Source organism: Benincasa hispida, chromosome 11 (assembly GCF_027475165.1).
Source record: "Benincasa hispida cultivar pf3 chromosome 11, pf3_genome.v1.1, whole genome shotgun sequence".
NCBI classification, from domain to species: domain Eukaryota; kingdom Viridiplantae; phylum Streptophyta; class Magnoliopsida; order Cucurbitales; family Cucurbitaceae; genus Benincasa; species Benincasa hispida.
Window position 1 is genome coordinate 36,293,323 of NC_143488.1, and position 17,972 is coordinate 36,311,294.

The following is a 17,972-nucleotide window of genomic DNA, read 5'->3' on the forward strand; positions in this document are numbered from 1 at the left end:
GTGATATTAGAATTAAATGAATATCTTTGAATATCTCTTATAAATACCCATAAAAGATTTTTTAAAAATACCATAAAATAGTTATCATATAAATATGAATATATCAATAATAAGACATACAATTTATTTTAAAATAAAGATTTATAAATTCTTTGATTATGTAGAAGTATTTATTAAAATTATTTTTATCGATATATCTATAGAATTGAAATATCAATCATCCATATAAAAGTTTGAACTAAGGCCACGTTTATCATATCATAATGAAAATTGGTGTAATCGTAATGATATTTCATTGATGGGTGAACCGTAATAGACATGAATCGCAAATACAATTGGATTACTTTTAATCATGTTTACTTAGAATTATGAACCTGTTGCATTTTACCGTTACCGTTTGACCTTAATGGTACTAGAACTGGTAACAGTAACGATAACAGTAACGGTAAATATAACAATAAATATGACAAATTCATAATTTTTATACTGTTGTAGTAATAATATCTGTAACGGTAAAAGCAATAAGTCCCATGTAATTTTTAACCACAATGAGATTGAATATCTTTTATTCCTCAACTAGATTACAAGATTTTATTACAAATTTCAAGATGGGTCCAACGTTTTATTACGATTACGGAGAGTAGATAAACAACATCAAAACTAATCAACTAGAACCTATTTTTTTTTACCTTCACATTGATGAATTACTTGATAAACATGGGATAAGGTAGTAAAGGAAAATAGTAAGTGGTGGACAGATAAAAGTAAACAGTAAAAAGATAAAAAGGAAGGACGGAGGAGGGGGGAAGGTTCTGACGTCCGTAGGGAAGGGTACCCTAAAGGCTAAGGGACACCACAATAAGACAAAAAGTAAAAAAATAAAAATAAAGAAATAAAGAAAACGAAAAAATAAAATAAAATAAAGAGAGAAAAGGGCGGTCGCTGTAAGCTGCTGCGTTTCACGCGTGACTTAAAATTAATAAAACTAATCCTTTTCAGTGCAGTGTCAGTGTCCGTACCTTATCAAACCCTAAACTTCTCTTGATTTTTGTGCTCCCAATATATGTAATTTCTAAAAATAACCCTCAAATATGGACTTACATTTCAATCCAATTATGTTTTTAATTTAAGTTGATATAAAAAAGAAATCAGATATAAATTAATATTTATCCTAAAACATTTTAAAAAATATTATGTAGTGTAGGTGATGTCATCCAATTATAGGGTCCTCTGCCCGTATGGTCGTCCCTTATAGGCTACCCCTCTTGCCCTTAACCCCATGGTTTATTTATTTTTTTATTTATTTTACTTTAATATCTCCATTTTTGTACTTATTCCACTTTTTTTTTTTTTTTTTTTTTTTTTCTTTTTTCATTTTCAAATTTTAAATTTCATGTTAATCTCCTTCCCTTGTCCTACTCAATTATTTGTTTTCTCAAATGTTTATTTTAAAGTTACATTGAGTTTTGGAAACTATTTAAAAAAATATCAATATTTCAAATAACGTTGTAATACCATCTCGACGTTCTATAAATATGTCAAACCTATTTTTTTCAACCTCAATCACTTTGAATATCTTATGAAAACGGAGATCTAAAATGATGCGATGATGTCTTAATAAATGAGATTCGAACATAGTTATATTAGTTTCCAATCTAAATTTTCATCTTACATTTTAATAGATTTCTATTATTATTATTATAACTTTTCAGAAATTAGTGGTATTTTTTATGTAAAAGGTAACGTTCAAGTTTGTTTTTTAAATTTCAAAATTAGCTTTTCTTTACTTTGAATAAAACTATTAATGTGTATTAATATGCTTACATGGCATATTTTAGAACTACACATGGCGGGATGAATAAACAACAGATGGCATAGATAAGATCTTAGCTTTTTTTTTTTTTTTTTTTTTTTAAAAAAAAAAATAATTATGTAAGTTAGATTTAACGTGGTTTAGAATATATTTTTAGGTATTTAATTTTAAAAATAAGTTTTTTAGAAGAATTTGGAGTGTTTGATAACCACTCAAAATAGATTTTAAGTATATTTTAATCAATTTTATTAAAAAATATTAAAATAAAAATGAATTTTTTGAAAATTTATTTTTTTTCTTAAATTAATCCAAACCTTTAAATTTTTCATGACATGTTTTTAATTAATTTATTTTTAAATTAAGTTATGAATGTTAAAATTATGTATAGTACAATTGTATGTTTAATAGACATTTAAATCTCACAAACCAATTTTATATATAATTGAACATTTAATATATACGCAATAAATATAACTTTATTAATTTTATTCTCCTGGGAGAACAAAATTGTCTATAATCGAACTGCTTTTACATCTTCTGGATCTTCTTATTTTTAGAGAGAGTTCTTTTCTCCCTATGCTTTATCCCTCATCCTCGAGAGCGAGTGATGATTGGACGTTGGCTCGTTGGGTTGGATCTTATGAATTTATGTCTAAAAAAATATACATAACTCGAAAATTTTAAGAATTATACTAAGGAATAAGCAAAGTAAAAGGAGAGAAGAAATATAAAAAGGAAATGTAAAGGAAATGAAAGTAAGAGAAGGAGCCACGTGGACGAATTAAGAGGGACACGAGGGCAGTGGAGGGATCATATATCGCCACGTCAGATTCCGTAACCAAGTCAGAAGGCACGTGATAGTCACGCGCATGTGACTAGAAAATCTCCAGTCACGCGTTCCACAAAACGTCCTCCAAGTTCTCCCCGTCACAGCCTGGCAACTTCTTTTTGACTAACCTCACGAGCCAATAACAACCAGCCACGTGTCTACTTGACGGTGACGCATGTGTTCCTCATACAGCTGTCTCCTTTGTTCATATCCAATTGCCTCTCACTATAAATACGAATACCCATTTCATTCTTCCAAAATTCAAAATTCCAAAATCTGTCGTCCTTTTCCAACTTTGCCCCTTTACTCATGGCTTCTATTTACCATCTCGCCACTCTCTGTTTCACTCTGTTTTTCTTCTCCTCCTCTGCTACCGCTCCTGAGCATGGTCTCGGCCGGAAACTGGCGGCGCTCGTCCAGCAACAGCCTTTAGTACTTGAGTACCACAAGGGTGCTCTTTTGAAAGGGAATATCACCGTCAACTTGATTTGGTACGGCCAATTCACATCCTCACAGCGCTCTGTAATCGTGGATTTCATTCAATCTTTAAGCTATTCCGGAGCTCCGGCACCGTCGGCGACTCTTTGGTGGAAGACGACGGAGAAATATAAAGGCGGGTCGTCGAATCTCGTCGTCGGGAAGCAGATTCTTCACGAGTCTTACACTTTGGGGAAAAATCTGAAGGACCTGCATCTCAAGGCTTTGGCGAGGAAGGTCAATCAGTTGAATTCAGTGAACTTGGTGCTCACGGCGAAGGACGTTGCCGTAGATGGATTCTGCCGGAGCCGGTGCGGGACTCATGGGTCGGTTCCGGTGGGTCGGAGCAAGGCAAGAACGGCATATGTGTGGGTTGGAAACTCTGAATCTCAGTGCCCTGGGTACTGTGCTTGGCCGTTTCATCAGCCTATTTACGGCCCTCAGACGCCGCCGTTGATCGCCCCTAACGGTGACGTTGGTGTTGACGGAATGATCATCAATTTAGCCACTGTTCTTGCAGGAACTGTGACGAATCCTTTCAACGACGGGTACTTTCAGGGTCCACCGACAGCGCCGCTGGAAGCGGTTTCGGCCTGCACCGGGTTATTCGGGTCCGGAGCCTATCCGGGTTACCCGGGTCAAGTTCTAGTTGATAAGGTCACCGGAGCCAGTTTCAATGCTCATGGCATTAATGGAAGGAAGTTTCTTCTTCCGGCGATGTGGGACCCTCAGACGTCTACGTGTAAGACCTTGGTGTGACGTGGCTGACGTGGACGACACGTGGCAGTGGAGGCTTTTCCTGTGTTCTTGTTTTTTGCTTTGTAGATATAATATAATGAGTAGAAATGTGATCCACGAAAACGAGTTTGGCTGCCGTATGGTTGGGGAGATGGATGAAACGTCGTTTGGGTGGTGATGTGTAAATTCGTATTTGAAAAAATGGAGAAACATAAATAATGTAAAACTTTATTTAAAGAAAAGAAAAAAAAAAAAGATTTAAAAGCAAGGGAAAGAAGCTAATGTTTTTTTTTTTTTTTTTTTTAATCCAAAGTGGGGAGAATTTAGGAGTGTTTGGTAATGGGAATAAAGCAAGGTAATGATGGGACAAGAGAGGAAGGAATTTGACATATGAGGGATGAAAAAAAGAAAGGGGTATATATCTGATTTTAAGGTAATCATTAAATATGGGATAAGGATCTTATGGAATCATTGTTTTTTAATTTGGTGGGCACAAAGCATTTAAAAGATGGGTGCAAAAACAAACATGTGGCCAATGATTTTAATCTCTCTTTTTTATCCGTGTCAGCTTTTGAAAAAGTTAGGGACATTAAAATAAGTATAATGATACTAAGTTTCTCTCCATTTGCAAATATTGGGAATAGAGAATTTTGAGTAGATCAACTATTTTATTATTTCATAAGGTGATACAACACTAGTTTTAATAAATACTTGGTTTCAAAGAAATTATGTATGTTTATAACACATTAGTTTTATGTTTCTTGAGGAATCGTTTACGTACTCAGCTAAATTTAAAAAACAAACATGAAGGCTTTATTCTTTTTAGTTTCTAAAACTTGGTTTAGATTTTGGAAAATATTTCTAAAAAGCATATAACAAATCAGGAAAATTAATTAAATTATATAATAATATATAAAAGAGATTGATTTTCAAAAGCTAAAAACCAAATGGTTGTTTACCATTTTTATCATATAGCGGTAAATATTTTACAATTTGTACTTACATGATACTTTATCAGAACTAAAACTTTAAAACTGATTGTATGTCATGTGCTTTATGGGACTGTTTGAGAGAGATCAAATTATTACAAAAAATCAGAGGAATGTTGAAACACGAGATGATGAGGACGAAACAAAATTGAAATCGCGAAACATGAATACAGTGGAAAAGAAAGTTGAGTTGAAAACTGAGAGGATGAAATGATATTACAAATCAGGCCAAAACGCTCAATCCAAACGTGAATTTTAGATTACATTTCATTCCAAACCCATTTCATTCTAGCAAAACAAACAGCCCCTATGTAAGTCTGAGATTCATCTATTGAATTTCTTAAAGACTCAATTGAATCTCTCATATTCACTAATAATAATAATAAGAATAATAATAATAAAAGAAAGCAAGAGAAAAAAATCTCAAAAGAAGTCTTTACATTCAACATGAACATTATTTTTCGAGATTTCATGTTGAATGTACAGAAATTAATTTGCCACAAAAAGAACAAAAAATAGCTGCCATAGCTAAAATACAGAAACAAAACCCATAGACATTCAACATTTAGGAAGACCAGCATATAGAGTGAAGAATTTGAAGTTAAATGAAAAAACCCAAAAGCCAGGATCTTTTTTTGGCCCCAACCTTCAATGACAATCCAAAGTGTTTTTTTTTTTTTTTTTTAATAAATTATAAAAGAAAAAATAATAATATAAATAAATATTATACATAACAAAAGAGGGAAGGAAAACAGATTAAAACCTTAGAATGATACACAGAGAAAACAACCGATGCAAAAGTATGAGACTTTGGTGGATGATTATTGTTCTTGAAAGCAAAACTTATATACAACTACTGACGGAGCAAATGGGGGCAAGCAAAGCCAAATAAATAAACCCATGCACAGAATCAAATCAAAATAGCAAGCACTAAATATATTAACGGTTTAATACCAAGTATGTATTGGATTCCATTTTTAGCTTCGAACAACATGCACAATTCCGAAAATGAATACTCAGATCTTGAAAACTTACCAGAAGCAAAGTCCAGAGAAGCTGCTTTCTTCTATACGCAGTGATGCTGCGAATGGTAGAGCTCAAAGTGATCGAACCTGCATCGTGCTTGCTCACACTCCATTTCTTTTTAAACAGAAAGTATCTCTTAAAATTATATCCAAACATCAATTTCCATCATTAAAAAAAAAAGAAAAAGGGCATGCACACACATTTAAGTGCGATATCTCTAATTCAACAATGCCCAAAAACAAAATTAACATTCAATAGTAGGGGCCGTATCGTGTTGGCATTCTGAACCTCGGGACTTTCCTGCAATAGATAGAACTATGCTAAATGACTAGGATGAGAGCAAGAGATTCAAGCGGATTGCATCGGAAATTTTTATTTCACCAATCGTACCCGTATCCATATGGTGAGAAGAAATAAGGAGCAACATATGGGCTCCTGGATCGAGCACCCATAAATGGATTGGATCGGCGAGGACGATACTGCTTCATCCCAGGTATGTTTGTCCTCTTAGCAGTAACCTGCACCATACTTTAATATTCAATTTTTCCCAATAAATGTGCATAATTCAGTAAAAGAATCTTAAACACACACTAATCAAGTAATATATAAAGATTATGTTAACCTTAAGCTGTCGACCATGCAGTTCTGATTCATTCAGAAGGAGAGCCTCTTGGACAGCTTCTGGCTCAACGAATTCAACATACGCATAACCCTTCGGCTGCCCGAACTTATCAGTGCGGATAGTGATTCTGTTTACAGTCCCACATGACTGGAAATGTTGCTGTACTTCTTCTGGTGTACATGAGTAGTCAACCTGTTCCAAGTGCAGCTCAAAGCATTTGTCATACCACAAAAACCCAATAAAATAGGGTTTGCATAGTCCATCTCTATAAGTTAACTTATACTATATCAATATCAGTAGAATGCAAATCTCACAAATATTTTTAATCAATAAAATGAGGCACACATTTTCATAATCAGTGTGTAATAGTCATAGTACATCACCCTGTAACAAACTGGAAAAAGAAATAATTAAGGAAAAGGTCATGTCCCAATTGTTCACAATAATAGGTCCCCCTTCTAATTCCAAATACGGACACCCATTCATGAGAAGACAAGGAACCACCATGCAACTCTAATTTCTTCATATTTGTACTCTTGTAAGAGACCTAGATGACTAATAGTTTTTGTGACCCATGGCCATGGAAAGGATAGACATTTGATTGCTCCTACTAAACAACAGAAACGATTTTACCCAGGTACTTTGCTGAATGAGTCAAATTTAATTACTAAATTTTAGTTTCATCCAACTGAATCTGAATAGAAGTTCAAATTAAAACCCTCAGGTCGGTCATTTTGGTTTTGATTCTATTTTTAATTTTTTTTATAAGATTTGAGGTTAAGTGTGGGGGTGTTGTGATTGGTGAAAAAGACTATTTCTACTTGCAGTTAAGCAGGGATGCCTTTTCATTGGGTGATGTTCGGGGTTTTTCTTAGCAGTACTTTGGGTTGGTTGGTTAGATTTTGAATAATTTATCAGTTAGTCATATAACATTTTTCCAACTTATATCAAGGAGGGTATTAATTTTATAACCTATATAAACCTGGAGTTTAATTTGATGAATCTAAAACTATAGTTAAAATTGACTCTGTGGGCTATTTACGAAGGTAAAAAATGAATATTCCCCACAAGTAGAAATAGAAACATAAAAGCTTCCCTAATTATGTCTTTTTCCTTTCCTCGATGGATTAGGGAAGAAGAGACAAGAAAATCAGAGATATTTGGAGGTCTCTCACCACAGATTGTAAATCGCTTAAACAATCCTTGAACAGTGGTCACAAATGCTGGCTTCAACACAAGACAATAACATACCTCAGCGCCACAGCTAGCCCTCAGTTGTGAATGCACATTACTTCCCTTCAAAACTTGTCAAGCCCTCTCCATCATTCCAGTTCAATCAAGCAAACCAGTAAAACTTCTGCTGACCTTATACATAGTCACACATACCCTTTTATGTGCTGGTGAGTTTTTCCTCTTTTTCCCCCCTCTCCCCTTTTTTTAATAACTCCTTTTCCACATAACCCACATGGCCCCAAATTTGAGACATGTTAGATTGACTAACTCTGCCCACCCAGGGCATGAACTACAAGACATTTAGGTATATTTTCTCTTCTTGTTAACTCATCTCAACAATTCTCTTCCATAACTCTTTTCAAAAATTCAACTAAAACTATTACCCCCTTGAAAATTATACACCTTATCCTTCTTGATTTTATCACATTTTTTTTATCTGTTCTTTCTTTTGGGATAAGACACTTTTTTTATATACTAGATAGCTATCTTTATAACATATCAGAGAATATCCGACTTCAGCAATAGGTAATCAGAAAACCTGTAATTCCAGTCAAACACGGGAGTCAAATCAGGCTAGAAACACCAACATATACTAAAATTTCAAGCACAGCGCAGAAATGGATCATATAAAATTTTAAAAATAACCATCTGCATTGTACAGAATAATCTATCGTGAAATTATTCCTAATAGTTATTTATAGATTTCAAAGTTCTTAAAAGGCAGAACAATATAGAATAATAAAATGATCCCTCCTAATATCTCCTAGCAACCAATCACTGCAACATTCTCAAAATGAAAAGCACGATCCAACCTCTTCCCAAGACATGATGATATGTACCAAAAGGAACAAATCATAGCTAACTGAAATTTAATGAACCTTTATGACGACGTGAGCAATGAAAGTTAGTGCAATCCTAATCTATGTCAAGAACTAATAAATGAACCCTCAAAGAAAATCATGCTCAGAAAGCTCTTTCTATTGTATAACGAAGAATACAGCTCTTCAGTAAGTGGTGCCCATGTACCTCCAATTATTAATAACTCCAATCCAATTAATATAGAAAGGTTGTTAAATACATCAATAAGATTGCCCCGTTCTTCATACCAAATTCATGGAGCAAAAGAAAAGGCTGAAGATTAATAAAAGAGATAGCTAAAGAGGAGCCAGTCATTGTTCCCTTCATAATGAAAGGCTTAAATAGAAATAACAAATCTAGTGAAAATAGGAGGTAGTAGCACAACAGTTAGGCCATAATGCAGAAGTTATTTCAAACAATGGAACTAAGAAAATGGGAAAAGGTCTAAATTAATGCTACTCCACGTATTTCCCCCCACAAGCTATTAGAGATTGATAAAGTGATGGTTGCATTCTAATCACCAATTGAAAATTAACCGGACAAAAATTGATTTTACTAAAGAAAGTACGAGAATTGGAATTCAGCCCTCTATACCAACAAAGCACGAAAAAAATAAAAACAAAAAACAAAAGACTCCTTTCATTGTCATATATTGACAAAAATAATAATCAGTTAGTTTTTCATTAAATTGAAACATATAGCCTTCTTCAGGTAAGCCAAATCTCTGACAACAACAGAACTGATATTGTTCAAGAATTTAACACAAACAGAGAGAGTCATTTCACCCAATAAATCAAAGTTCAGCTAATTGTGTGACCAAAGCAAGCAACTGGATAAATATGGGGAAAAAAAATCTCGGTCAAGGATAAAGAGATCGTACATTGCCAACAAACACTGACCGTGAATCCACTTCCTCCCTATTTGCTTGACTTGCAGCAGCACTTGCAGGATCTGGTAGTACAAAACGTGGTTAAATACAGACTGATAGAACTTCTTTTGTACGAAAGATGTATTTAGAATAAAAACGTGTACAGGATAATCAGAAAAGAATGAAGTCTTCATAATTGACACACGACTAAGGTTCTCATCTCAATTTTAAAGTTGGTATTCTTTTCATCAAGCAACAAAAGGCAGTACAATAGCAACTAGTAGACTTCTCCTAATTCAAACTACCACTTTTTGTCGATCAAGATGAGAATGAATAGTCTCCAAGAATTCAGTCATTCAGAGTTAATAAATTGCAACAATAAGAAATTCAAATACAAGCTCCAGTTTTCTGCATGAGATCCAAATGCGCTTCTTTCAAAATGTAAACATTTTCAACGTAGATTACATCAAAAGACGACATTCAAGAATCCAACAAATAGCAACTCCAGCACAAAACTCAACTTAGAAATTCAGTATTTCACCAAATAAGATCGAAGAAAGACAATCATAAATAGTAACAAAACAAAGAGATTTCCTAGAGCCTCAATATCTGAAGGACATTGTAGAAAAAGAAAAAAGTAATTCGGAAAAGCGAAGAAGAGCAACAATAAAACAACCTTGTACAGAACTCATTTCCTTCTCGACCTTGGCCTGCATCTCACGTAAAGCAGCAGCTTCGTCTTCCATGTCTTTCAACCGCTTCTTCATGTCGTCTAACTCCTGAAAGACGATAGGAAGGGGGGAGACAGGAGGAGGAAAGAGAGAAATTAGGGTTTTCAGAACAAGAAAAAACAAGAAGATGATTTATAAAGAATGGAATTGAAAGTGAAAGAAAGGAAATGAACCACAGCGTCGTTGGTGTCGGAGCCAATCATGTCGACGTCGTCGTGCTCCATGGCTTCTCCTCCTCCTCCGTCGCACCGCCCCTTCGTCTCTCTTCTCTCTCTCTCCCCTTTCTCTCAAAGGGAGTTGCAGTAACTTCGGGTTCAAACCGGCTCGTATATTTTACACATTTTCTCCTTATTTATTTTTTTTTTAAATATATTTAGGTTTTATTTCTAAGTTTTTTTAAGGGGATTTAAAAAATAATAATAATAATAAAATAAGGAAACTAGTTACACAACCCAACAAAATTTTAATATATTTTTTTTTTTTTATAGAAATTGATAGAAGTTTATCCGTGTCTATTTGAGATAGAAATTGATTGAAGTCCAATATCACTAATAGATAGTGATAGTGTTTTTTATTTTGCTATTTTTGTGAACAGTTTGATAATTTTTCTATCAATGATTTTTTTAAAATACATATTTTATTTGTTATTATTATTATTTTGACAATATGGTGGGGAAGAGATCGACCATGAAGTTGATTGTATAAGTACATAATGCAAATGTTGACTAATACATATTTTATTGTTAAGCTATGTTCATTTTGACTAATTTTAGGTTAAATTACAAGTTTAATAATTTTTATTTTGATTTTTTTGTTAAAATGATATTCGGTCTATATACTCTGAAGTTTATTAAATTTTAGTAAATCTTAAATTGAATATCCGTTATTAGTTTATTTTTTATTTAAAAAAAAAGTTATTGTTATCTATTAGTATTTATACTATAAATTCTGAAAACATATTCACTTAGATGAAATTTATTACTATTATTTAATTAATTTCAGTAAAAGTTTACTTTAACCGACTAAATTTAAAATCTTTTTGAAAGTATGGTGACTAAAATTAAATAAACTTCAAAGTACAGGAATCAAAATGATATTTAATTTTTTTTTTTTTTTTTTTTTTTTTTTTTATCTTTATCTATTTGATCTTTAAACTTTAAAAAATATTAATAAGTTCCTAAAATTTAAACTTCTTGTCTAATATGGTCTCATTCAAATTTAAAATTTTGAAAATTTAATTATTTTATTAGATATAAAATTAAATTTGAGGTCTAATAAAATTCTAAAATTTTAATATTGTTTCTGTAGATCCGTATTTTTTTTTAAAACAAAATTAAAATTTTAAGTTCTTTCATAAACAAACAGATACTTTTTAAGGATCACCGACTAAATTTATAATTTAATCTAATTTTTACAGTAATTTCTAGATTATTTTTAGTTTAAATAAATGTTGGTCCATGTCTTTTGTAAAATTAATAATTTACTCGCAAATCTAAGGGCGACTTAACAAGTTCAGTTATATCTTCATCCAAAACTAGGTTTGGAGCCTACATTCATCGTGATTTTGTATTAAAAACACATTAGTCTTTGAGTTGTAGACGGTAAAATATTTAAGTCCCGTTGGATAACAATTTTCTTTTTTCTTTTTAGTTTTTAAAAATTAAACTTATTTCTTCCTTTGTTGTTATTATTATTATTGTTATGTAGTCTAACAATTGTAAAGTGAAATTCAACTAATATCATGTGAAATGTGGTTAGTGTCAATAACATGAATTAGGTCTATTTGATTGGAAATCTAAAAACATAAATTTGAAAATAATTATATTACATGTTTTTCAAATATATGTTTGGTAATAGATTCAGAAATTAGAATCAATTTATAAATCATAAAATTAATTGTAATTACTAAACTAAATATTAGCCGACAATAAACTACTATTAAGTATGTCTTATGTTAAAAAAAATTGTATAATTTCTATTTTGTAATATTATCAACTTATAATACATCATTTATTTATAAAAAAAAAGTGAAATGAGTTAATAATATGACATGATATTTCTAAAAAGTTTTTTTATCTTTATTTAATATAAATCAGCACTTAACAATTTTAAATTCAAGATTCATATTTGTTGATGCTAACCAAACAAGCTCAAAGTTATTAAGTTAAAAAAGTAGTTAATATTTTCACCAAGCAAATTAAACCAGTTATAAAAACTCAGCTTACGGAACCAATAACAATCATAATTTGCAATAATTAGACAAAAATGAGTCGATATCCAATTAAATCATAGATGATAAAACTTTCATTCATTTTGAGATGTGGTTTCTCATACTCGTTATAACAAATTAAGTTGAAATACTGTTGAACTCGAAGAACAGATAATAATAATAATGCAAATCCTGCTAATTAATGACATCATTAATCTAAAATACACAAATACAAGAGAGCAAAAAACCAGCCCATGTTGGTTAAGTAGTTAGAATAAGCAAAGTGATCGGTTCATAACTGTATTAATATCACATTGGCAATGGCAACACTTACTATTGGAAATCCTTCTGGGAAGAAAGAGCTAAGAACCCAAAACGATAAACTAATTCAATACAATACTCTTCAACAAGATTCATAGGCCTATCATCATATCCCCCTCATTTGCAACAAATTGAAGAACTTCAGATAAACATCACCAGTTCCGGTCGGCTGTACACATTATTTTCTCCATCCTCTAATGCTGGATAAGATGCAACAAGAGCATCCTGAGCTCCAATGTACAGTGAGTTGTAAATTTTCCAGTATACTTCTCGAACTTTCCGAGCTGGGTGGAAAAGCCCCTGCAGGCAGTAATTCAGCACAACGGCTGCGCCCAATGCTACCCTCATTCCTTCGATGGCTTCCATCACAGCGTTTATGACGTGTGGTGAGGTTTCAAATATGTTTGGCCATACATAGTTCAGCAAGTGGACTAAGGCATCCTCACAACCTAAACCGGCCACCCCTAGAGCCATATGTTTCACAGCAGAGGCTGCAGTCTGTCTGTGGACCAAGTCTCGGTCCATAAGAGCATCCTCAAGCAATGGCGTCACAGCATATATATAATCCTTTCCCATCTCACCAATGTACTCGAAAAGGAAAGAAAGAGACTTCAACACCCCATTTTGCACATTAAGCTCTGGCACACGATACTCGTTCATTAGAGCGGGTAGAACGGTGAATGGCGAACAGGTTTCTGCAACTATTGCAATGGCAACAGTGGTGCAAACACGATTCTGACGCTCCTGCACTTTTAGATTATTCAACAAAGTTGCCAAGACATCTTGCGGCCCAATGGCTTTTGCAATATACCCGAAAGTGTTCACTGTAGCTCGACGGATACCCTTCTTGTGAGCTTTGAGCATCTCAAGCAACTCAAAGCAGATCCTCATCCATTCTCTTGCTGGGACAAATTCAGCACCACGATCAGCTATACGACCAACAAGATCAATGCAGTTCTCTTGCACTTTCTCATGTCTGTTCTTCAAAATTGGTGTTAATCTAGGAAGCAAATCCTTGATTGGAGGCGTCATCTTTGTCATACCAATAACATTAACTATAGCCTTGAGAGCTCCCAAAATTGAACCAAGAACTTCTGGGTATTCTTCTCCCAAATATTCATACAAGACAACGCCAAGATGGCCCATGAGCTGTTCCTCTTGGCACTGCTTCATAACAACTGCAATCCTTGAAATAAGATCTGCTGCTTGCTGTCTCACCTTCGCACTCTTGTTATTCAATCGCCACTTTATGGTACCACAAATCTGAGGAAGATACGGTTTTACTCTCTGCCCAAGAGAATTGACAACTGCACCAAACCCATTAAGCATCACGTTAGCATCATCGCTGGTCTGCTCTTGGAAGGCATAAAGAATCCCATCAATCAATAGCTCTTCTAATCTAGCATCAATATCAGATGCACCAAGGTTTGCAACAACCTTCTCTATTGTTTCCATAACCATTCTTCTATAAGGTTCACTTTCATCCTTGAGATCTTCAACAACTCTACCTACGATATCAGCAACACCTACTTTATTTGCTATCTCAACAGTTGTGTCCACAAGTTGCTTGTAATTTCTTCGATCTAAAGCCATTCTACGAACCCAGAAGTTCCTAAAGAATTCAGGGAGAATATCATTACGGATATAATCAGCCTCTACTCCCTCAGTGCTCACACACTGCTTAACCACTTTAAGAACAATTTTCTTCATTTCTTCATCGGGTGACTGGAACTCTCGAATCAGAATGTACATCACTTCCTTTGTATAGTAGCAGGCATACAGTGCATCCATCAAAGGAATAATAAAACCAATTGCCTTTAGGAAAGCAGCCAACACCTTACCACGGTGCGATCTAATACCCTTCCACAGTGGCTTCAAGACTGAATCAAAGCTTTCAATACCATATGGGGCTGCAGCCTCAGCAAGCGCAGCTAAAGACAAAGCGGTAATTGTCCTCACCTTCTGGTTCTCATCATTTAGACCATGTTCTATGATCTCTACAAGAGACCTAAGATGTGGTAGAACAGCACAACCAATGAGAATAGCAATCTGCTGAACAATTTTTATTCCAGTATGCCTTGCTTGCCATGATTTTTTACTCTGACACACAGCTTTCAGAAATGGAAGAAGGGCAGGAATTCCAAGGGCAGAAGCAACAACACTAAAAGCCCTCGCAGTGGTATTCCTAACATACTCATCAATGTTGTCAATATCTGGACGCATTGCAGCAATCATAGTAGCCAAACCAGCTGCTTTACTAAGATTGGATATAATTTCTCTACCTTCTACACGTGCATAGTAATCTTCATCAATCAACAACGGTTCAATCACAACAAGAATTTTGTGCACATAGGGACGAACCAATTCATCCAATTTATAAAGCACTCTGTCAATAACCTTAACCAGAAGATGCCTCTCCTGGTCCTCCAGAGTAGGCTGCATAAGGAGTGGCAGAATGCGGTTGAACAATGGGCCTGCACCGAACTCACGAGCTTTATCAGTAAGCTGCCTTAAAGCTGTTTTCCTCTGAGGAGGTGTTCCATTCTTAACCTTGAGCAAGAGCTTCATAATCTTCCGCTCTTTCTGTTCTTCTGGAGACAATTCCTCCTCATCTTCCTCATTCAACAATGCCCCAAAGTATTGGTAATCCTCAGGCTTCATGAATGGCAAGCCGCCAGGTGCTTCCTTTGGAACATCAAACTGCTGGCCACGGTTCTCCTCTGGGATGGCATAAAGAGGGGTTCCCATTGGAGTTGGTGTGGCAAGCAACTTCCTTGCAGGTGTTCGAATTGGCACGTAGGAAGCCGGAGGGTCCAGAATCTTATATCCCTCTTGAGGAAACATGGCATCAAGTTCTTCATCAGTCAATGGGCGGTTCCTCTCCTCAATATCTCTCTCCCACCTCATCAAATTATACTGCTCAGGGGTCATCGGGCCACGCAAATTGATAGCCCCAGGTGTTGGGGTAGCCAGCTCAACCCCACCAACAGGAGTCACACCGGGAGTAAATGCAGCAGCAGGGGTTGCTCCAGGCATAGGAGTGGCACTTCCCATTGTTGCCGGGGTCTCATCCCATCGTGATCGCTGCCTCTTTGGAGTTGGTGTAGCCATTCCAGCAAGTTTAGGAGTTGCATCCCAAGTCATTCCAGCGGGGGTTGCACCCGGTGTAACACCACCTGCTGGAGTCGAATCTAAATCAGCCAACCTCCCAGGAGTTGGAGTCTCATCCCACCTATTCCTTCTCCCCACACCAGGAGTGGCATCCCCCACACGGCCTGGTGTAGCATCCCACCTTCCGGGTGTTGTATCGGGCAAATCCCAATCCGAGGTCTTTGCTTTTTTTGCTCCACCATCATCCTGCGATTGATCCCACCTATTCCTCCTCTTCTGAGGAGCTGCAGCTGCTGCAACCGACTCCTTTGGTTTCTCTCCAGATGCCTTAGCGGCTTCCTCTTCCTCCTTCTTCTTGGCTATAGCCCTCAACGTCTCCTCCCTCTCCCTCTTTAACGCCTCCTCTCTCATCACCTCTGCATAAGTCCTCACAGATGGGTCCGGCGTCTTCTCACCCGCAGCAAACGCATCATGCCGCTCAGGAGATATGACCCTATTCAATCTACGTTTCCTATAATCATCCTCTCTATCAATAATCCTCTGCGGCTTCTTAAACCCTAAATCATCATCTTCATCCCCACCTTTTGGCATCTCCTTTAACAGAGACTTCGGGGCTGTATAGGATGCCAACTTCCGAGCAACCTCGTTATCCAAGGATTCAAGATTCTCATCATCCTCATTAACCGGGATGGAAGTCACATAACCCGCTTTATCATTCCCACCATAAAGATCAGTATCGAAGGTCACTGAATTGAGAGAAGCCAACTGCTGTTCCATCTTCCTCCTCTCCTCCTGGGTTTTGGCAATCTCTAAATCCATGGCTTACGTTTCTTAAGAATTCAAAGGCCCAGAAATCGGAATTCGGCAAAGTGTTGGGTGGATTAGACTATAAGGATTTCAGTAAGAAAGATTAAAATAAAGATTGCGAAAAATGGAGAAAAATGAAAAAAGATAGAACGCGTAGGAAGGTAGAGAAATGAACTGACCTGAATCAAAGTAGCGAAATTCGAATGTCCAAAACCCTTTCTTCTTCTTCTTCTTCCTCTCTGCAGTGAAATTAGAAAATCAGATATGAAATTTTAGGGCTTGAAGATGAGGAGGAGAAATGCACTGCGAAAACTTTCTTACGAGTTCTCTCTTCGGTTTTTATGGATGTGGTGAACCGACTCCAACCGATCGCTTTAATGGGCCGGCCAACCTTCCAGCCCAATCCCGGAATCAATATTTCCCTCTCTTCCTCATCTTCCCATTTTCCACTAGAATCATTAAAAAAAAATTTATGAGATTGAGTTTCAATTTTGATTATTATAACGAAACTTTAAATACAAGTATCAAATGAAAACATATTTAAAAGAAATTAATTTTTTTAGCCCTCAAGTTTGTACTATTTTTAGAAATATTTATTAAAAGTTTGAAGTAAAAAAACGTAAGAGTTATTAAACAAGTTTATTTCTCAAAAAATGAGAAATGACAATGTTATCAAACAGACCAATAGTTTTTTTTTTTTCCAGTGTATAAGACTTTAAGAGTATGAAGTATATCAATAGTATCATGAGTAACATCATGGATAACATGTTATTAATGATACTATAATATCATGCTATGGAAACCTTTTATGCACAATCAAACAATCTCGATGAGTCATTTCATCTCAAATACTACATTACATAATACATAAATACTATCAGTGATATGCTTTACATTGATAGCAATAGAAAGATATCACTGACAGTAGTTATCAATGATATCCTTTACGATTATTAATGTAGAAGGATATCATTCTATACCTATATGCATCAATAACAACATACAAACATACTACATATATCAATAAATTAATCAAAAGACCCTGATTATTTACAAACAAGTATAACATGATATCAAATTCAAACAACAAAAAATATCAAAACACGCTTCTTCGAGAACGGTTTTTCCCTCAATTTGAAAGCAGGTTCTAGGACTCGAACGTCTTTCTATCAAATGGAGGTGACTAAGTTTCAAGAAGACAAGGTAGACGAGGCTACGAACTTAGAAATGGAGAGCAAATTGATTGAAGAAATGCCGAGTTTATGAGGGAGAGGAGCGGGAGGGGTGGTTCTCGTTTAGATCGATATTTATCTGCTTCTTGTCTGGGCCAGAGCTTACCA

At 35.1% G+C, this 17,972-nt stretch overlaps 3 protein-coding genes across 3 annotated transcripts; 1 reads left to right on the forward strand and 2 right to left on the reverse strand.

The window, feature by feature from the left end:
• Positions 1 to 2,489: 2,489 nt before the first annotated feature.
• On the forward strand, positions 2,490 to 4,125 carry EXL2 (EXORDIUM like 2). Its single transcript, XM_039021375.2, has one exon. The coding sequence runs from the start codon at positions 2,952 to 2,954 to the stop codon at positions 3,876 to 3,878; it is 927 nt and encodes a 308-aa protein (XP_038877303.1). The 5' UTR covers positions 2,490 to 2,951; the 3' UTR covers positions 3,879 to 4,125.
• A 1,824-nt stretch (positions 4,126 to 5,949) lies between these two features.
• Positions 5,950 to 10,533, reverse strand: LOC120069585 (polyadenylate-binding protein 2-like). Its single transcript, XM_039021376.2, has 6 exons — positions 10,358 to 10,533; positions 10,130 to 10,232; positions 9,466 to 9,536; positions 6,495 to 6,686; positions 6,263 to 6,390; positions 5,950 to 6,172 (listed from the first exon to the last, which is right to left on the reverse strand). The coding sequence occupies exons 1-6, from the start codon at positions 10,406 to 10,408 to the stop codon at positions 6,124 to 6,126; spliced, it is 594 nt and encodes a 197-aa protein (XP_038877304.1). The 5' UTR covers positions 10,409 to 10,533; the 3' UTR covers positions 5,950 to 6,123.
• A 2,096-nt stretch (positions 10,534 to 12,629) lies between these two features.
• LOC120069583 (splicing factor) lies at positions 12,630 to 16,979 on the reverse strand. Its single transcript, XM_039021374.2, has 2 exons — positions 16,812 to 16,979; positions 12,630 to 16,711 (listed from the first exon to the last, which is right to left on the reverse strand). The coding sequence occupies exon 2, from the start codon at positions 16,642 to 16,644 to the stop codon at positions 12,856 to 12,858; it is 3,789 nt and encodes a 1,262-aa protein (XP_038877302.2). The 5' UTR covers positions 16,645 to 16,711; positions 16,812 to 16,979; the 3' UTR covers positions 12,630 to 12,855.
• Positions 16,980 to 17,972: the final 993 nt, after the last annotated feature.

Coding starts and splice junctions, on each gene's coding strand:
- LOC120069585 (XM_039021376.2), bottom strand. CDS start 10,408: ATGGAGCACGACGACGTCGACATGATTGGCTCCGACACCAACGACGCT. Junction 9,537..10,129: donor GGAAATGAGTTCTGTACAAG/GTTGTTTTATTG, acceptor TTGTACTACCAG/ATCCTGCAAGTGCTGCTGCA. Junction 6,173..6,262: donor TTCTCACCATATGGATACGG/GTACGATTGGTG, acceptor TATCTATTGCAG/GAAAGTCCCGAGGTTCAGAA.
- LOC120069583 (XM_039021374.2), bottom strand. CDS start 16,644: ATGGATTTAGAGATTGCCAAAACCCAGGAGGAGAGGAGGAAGATGGAA.
- EXL2 (XM_039021375.2), top strand. CDS start 2,952: ATGGCTTCTATTTACCATCTCGCCACTCTCTGTTTCACTCTGTTTTTC.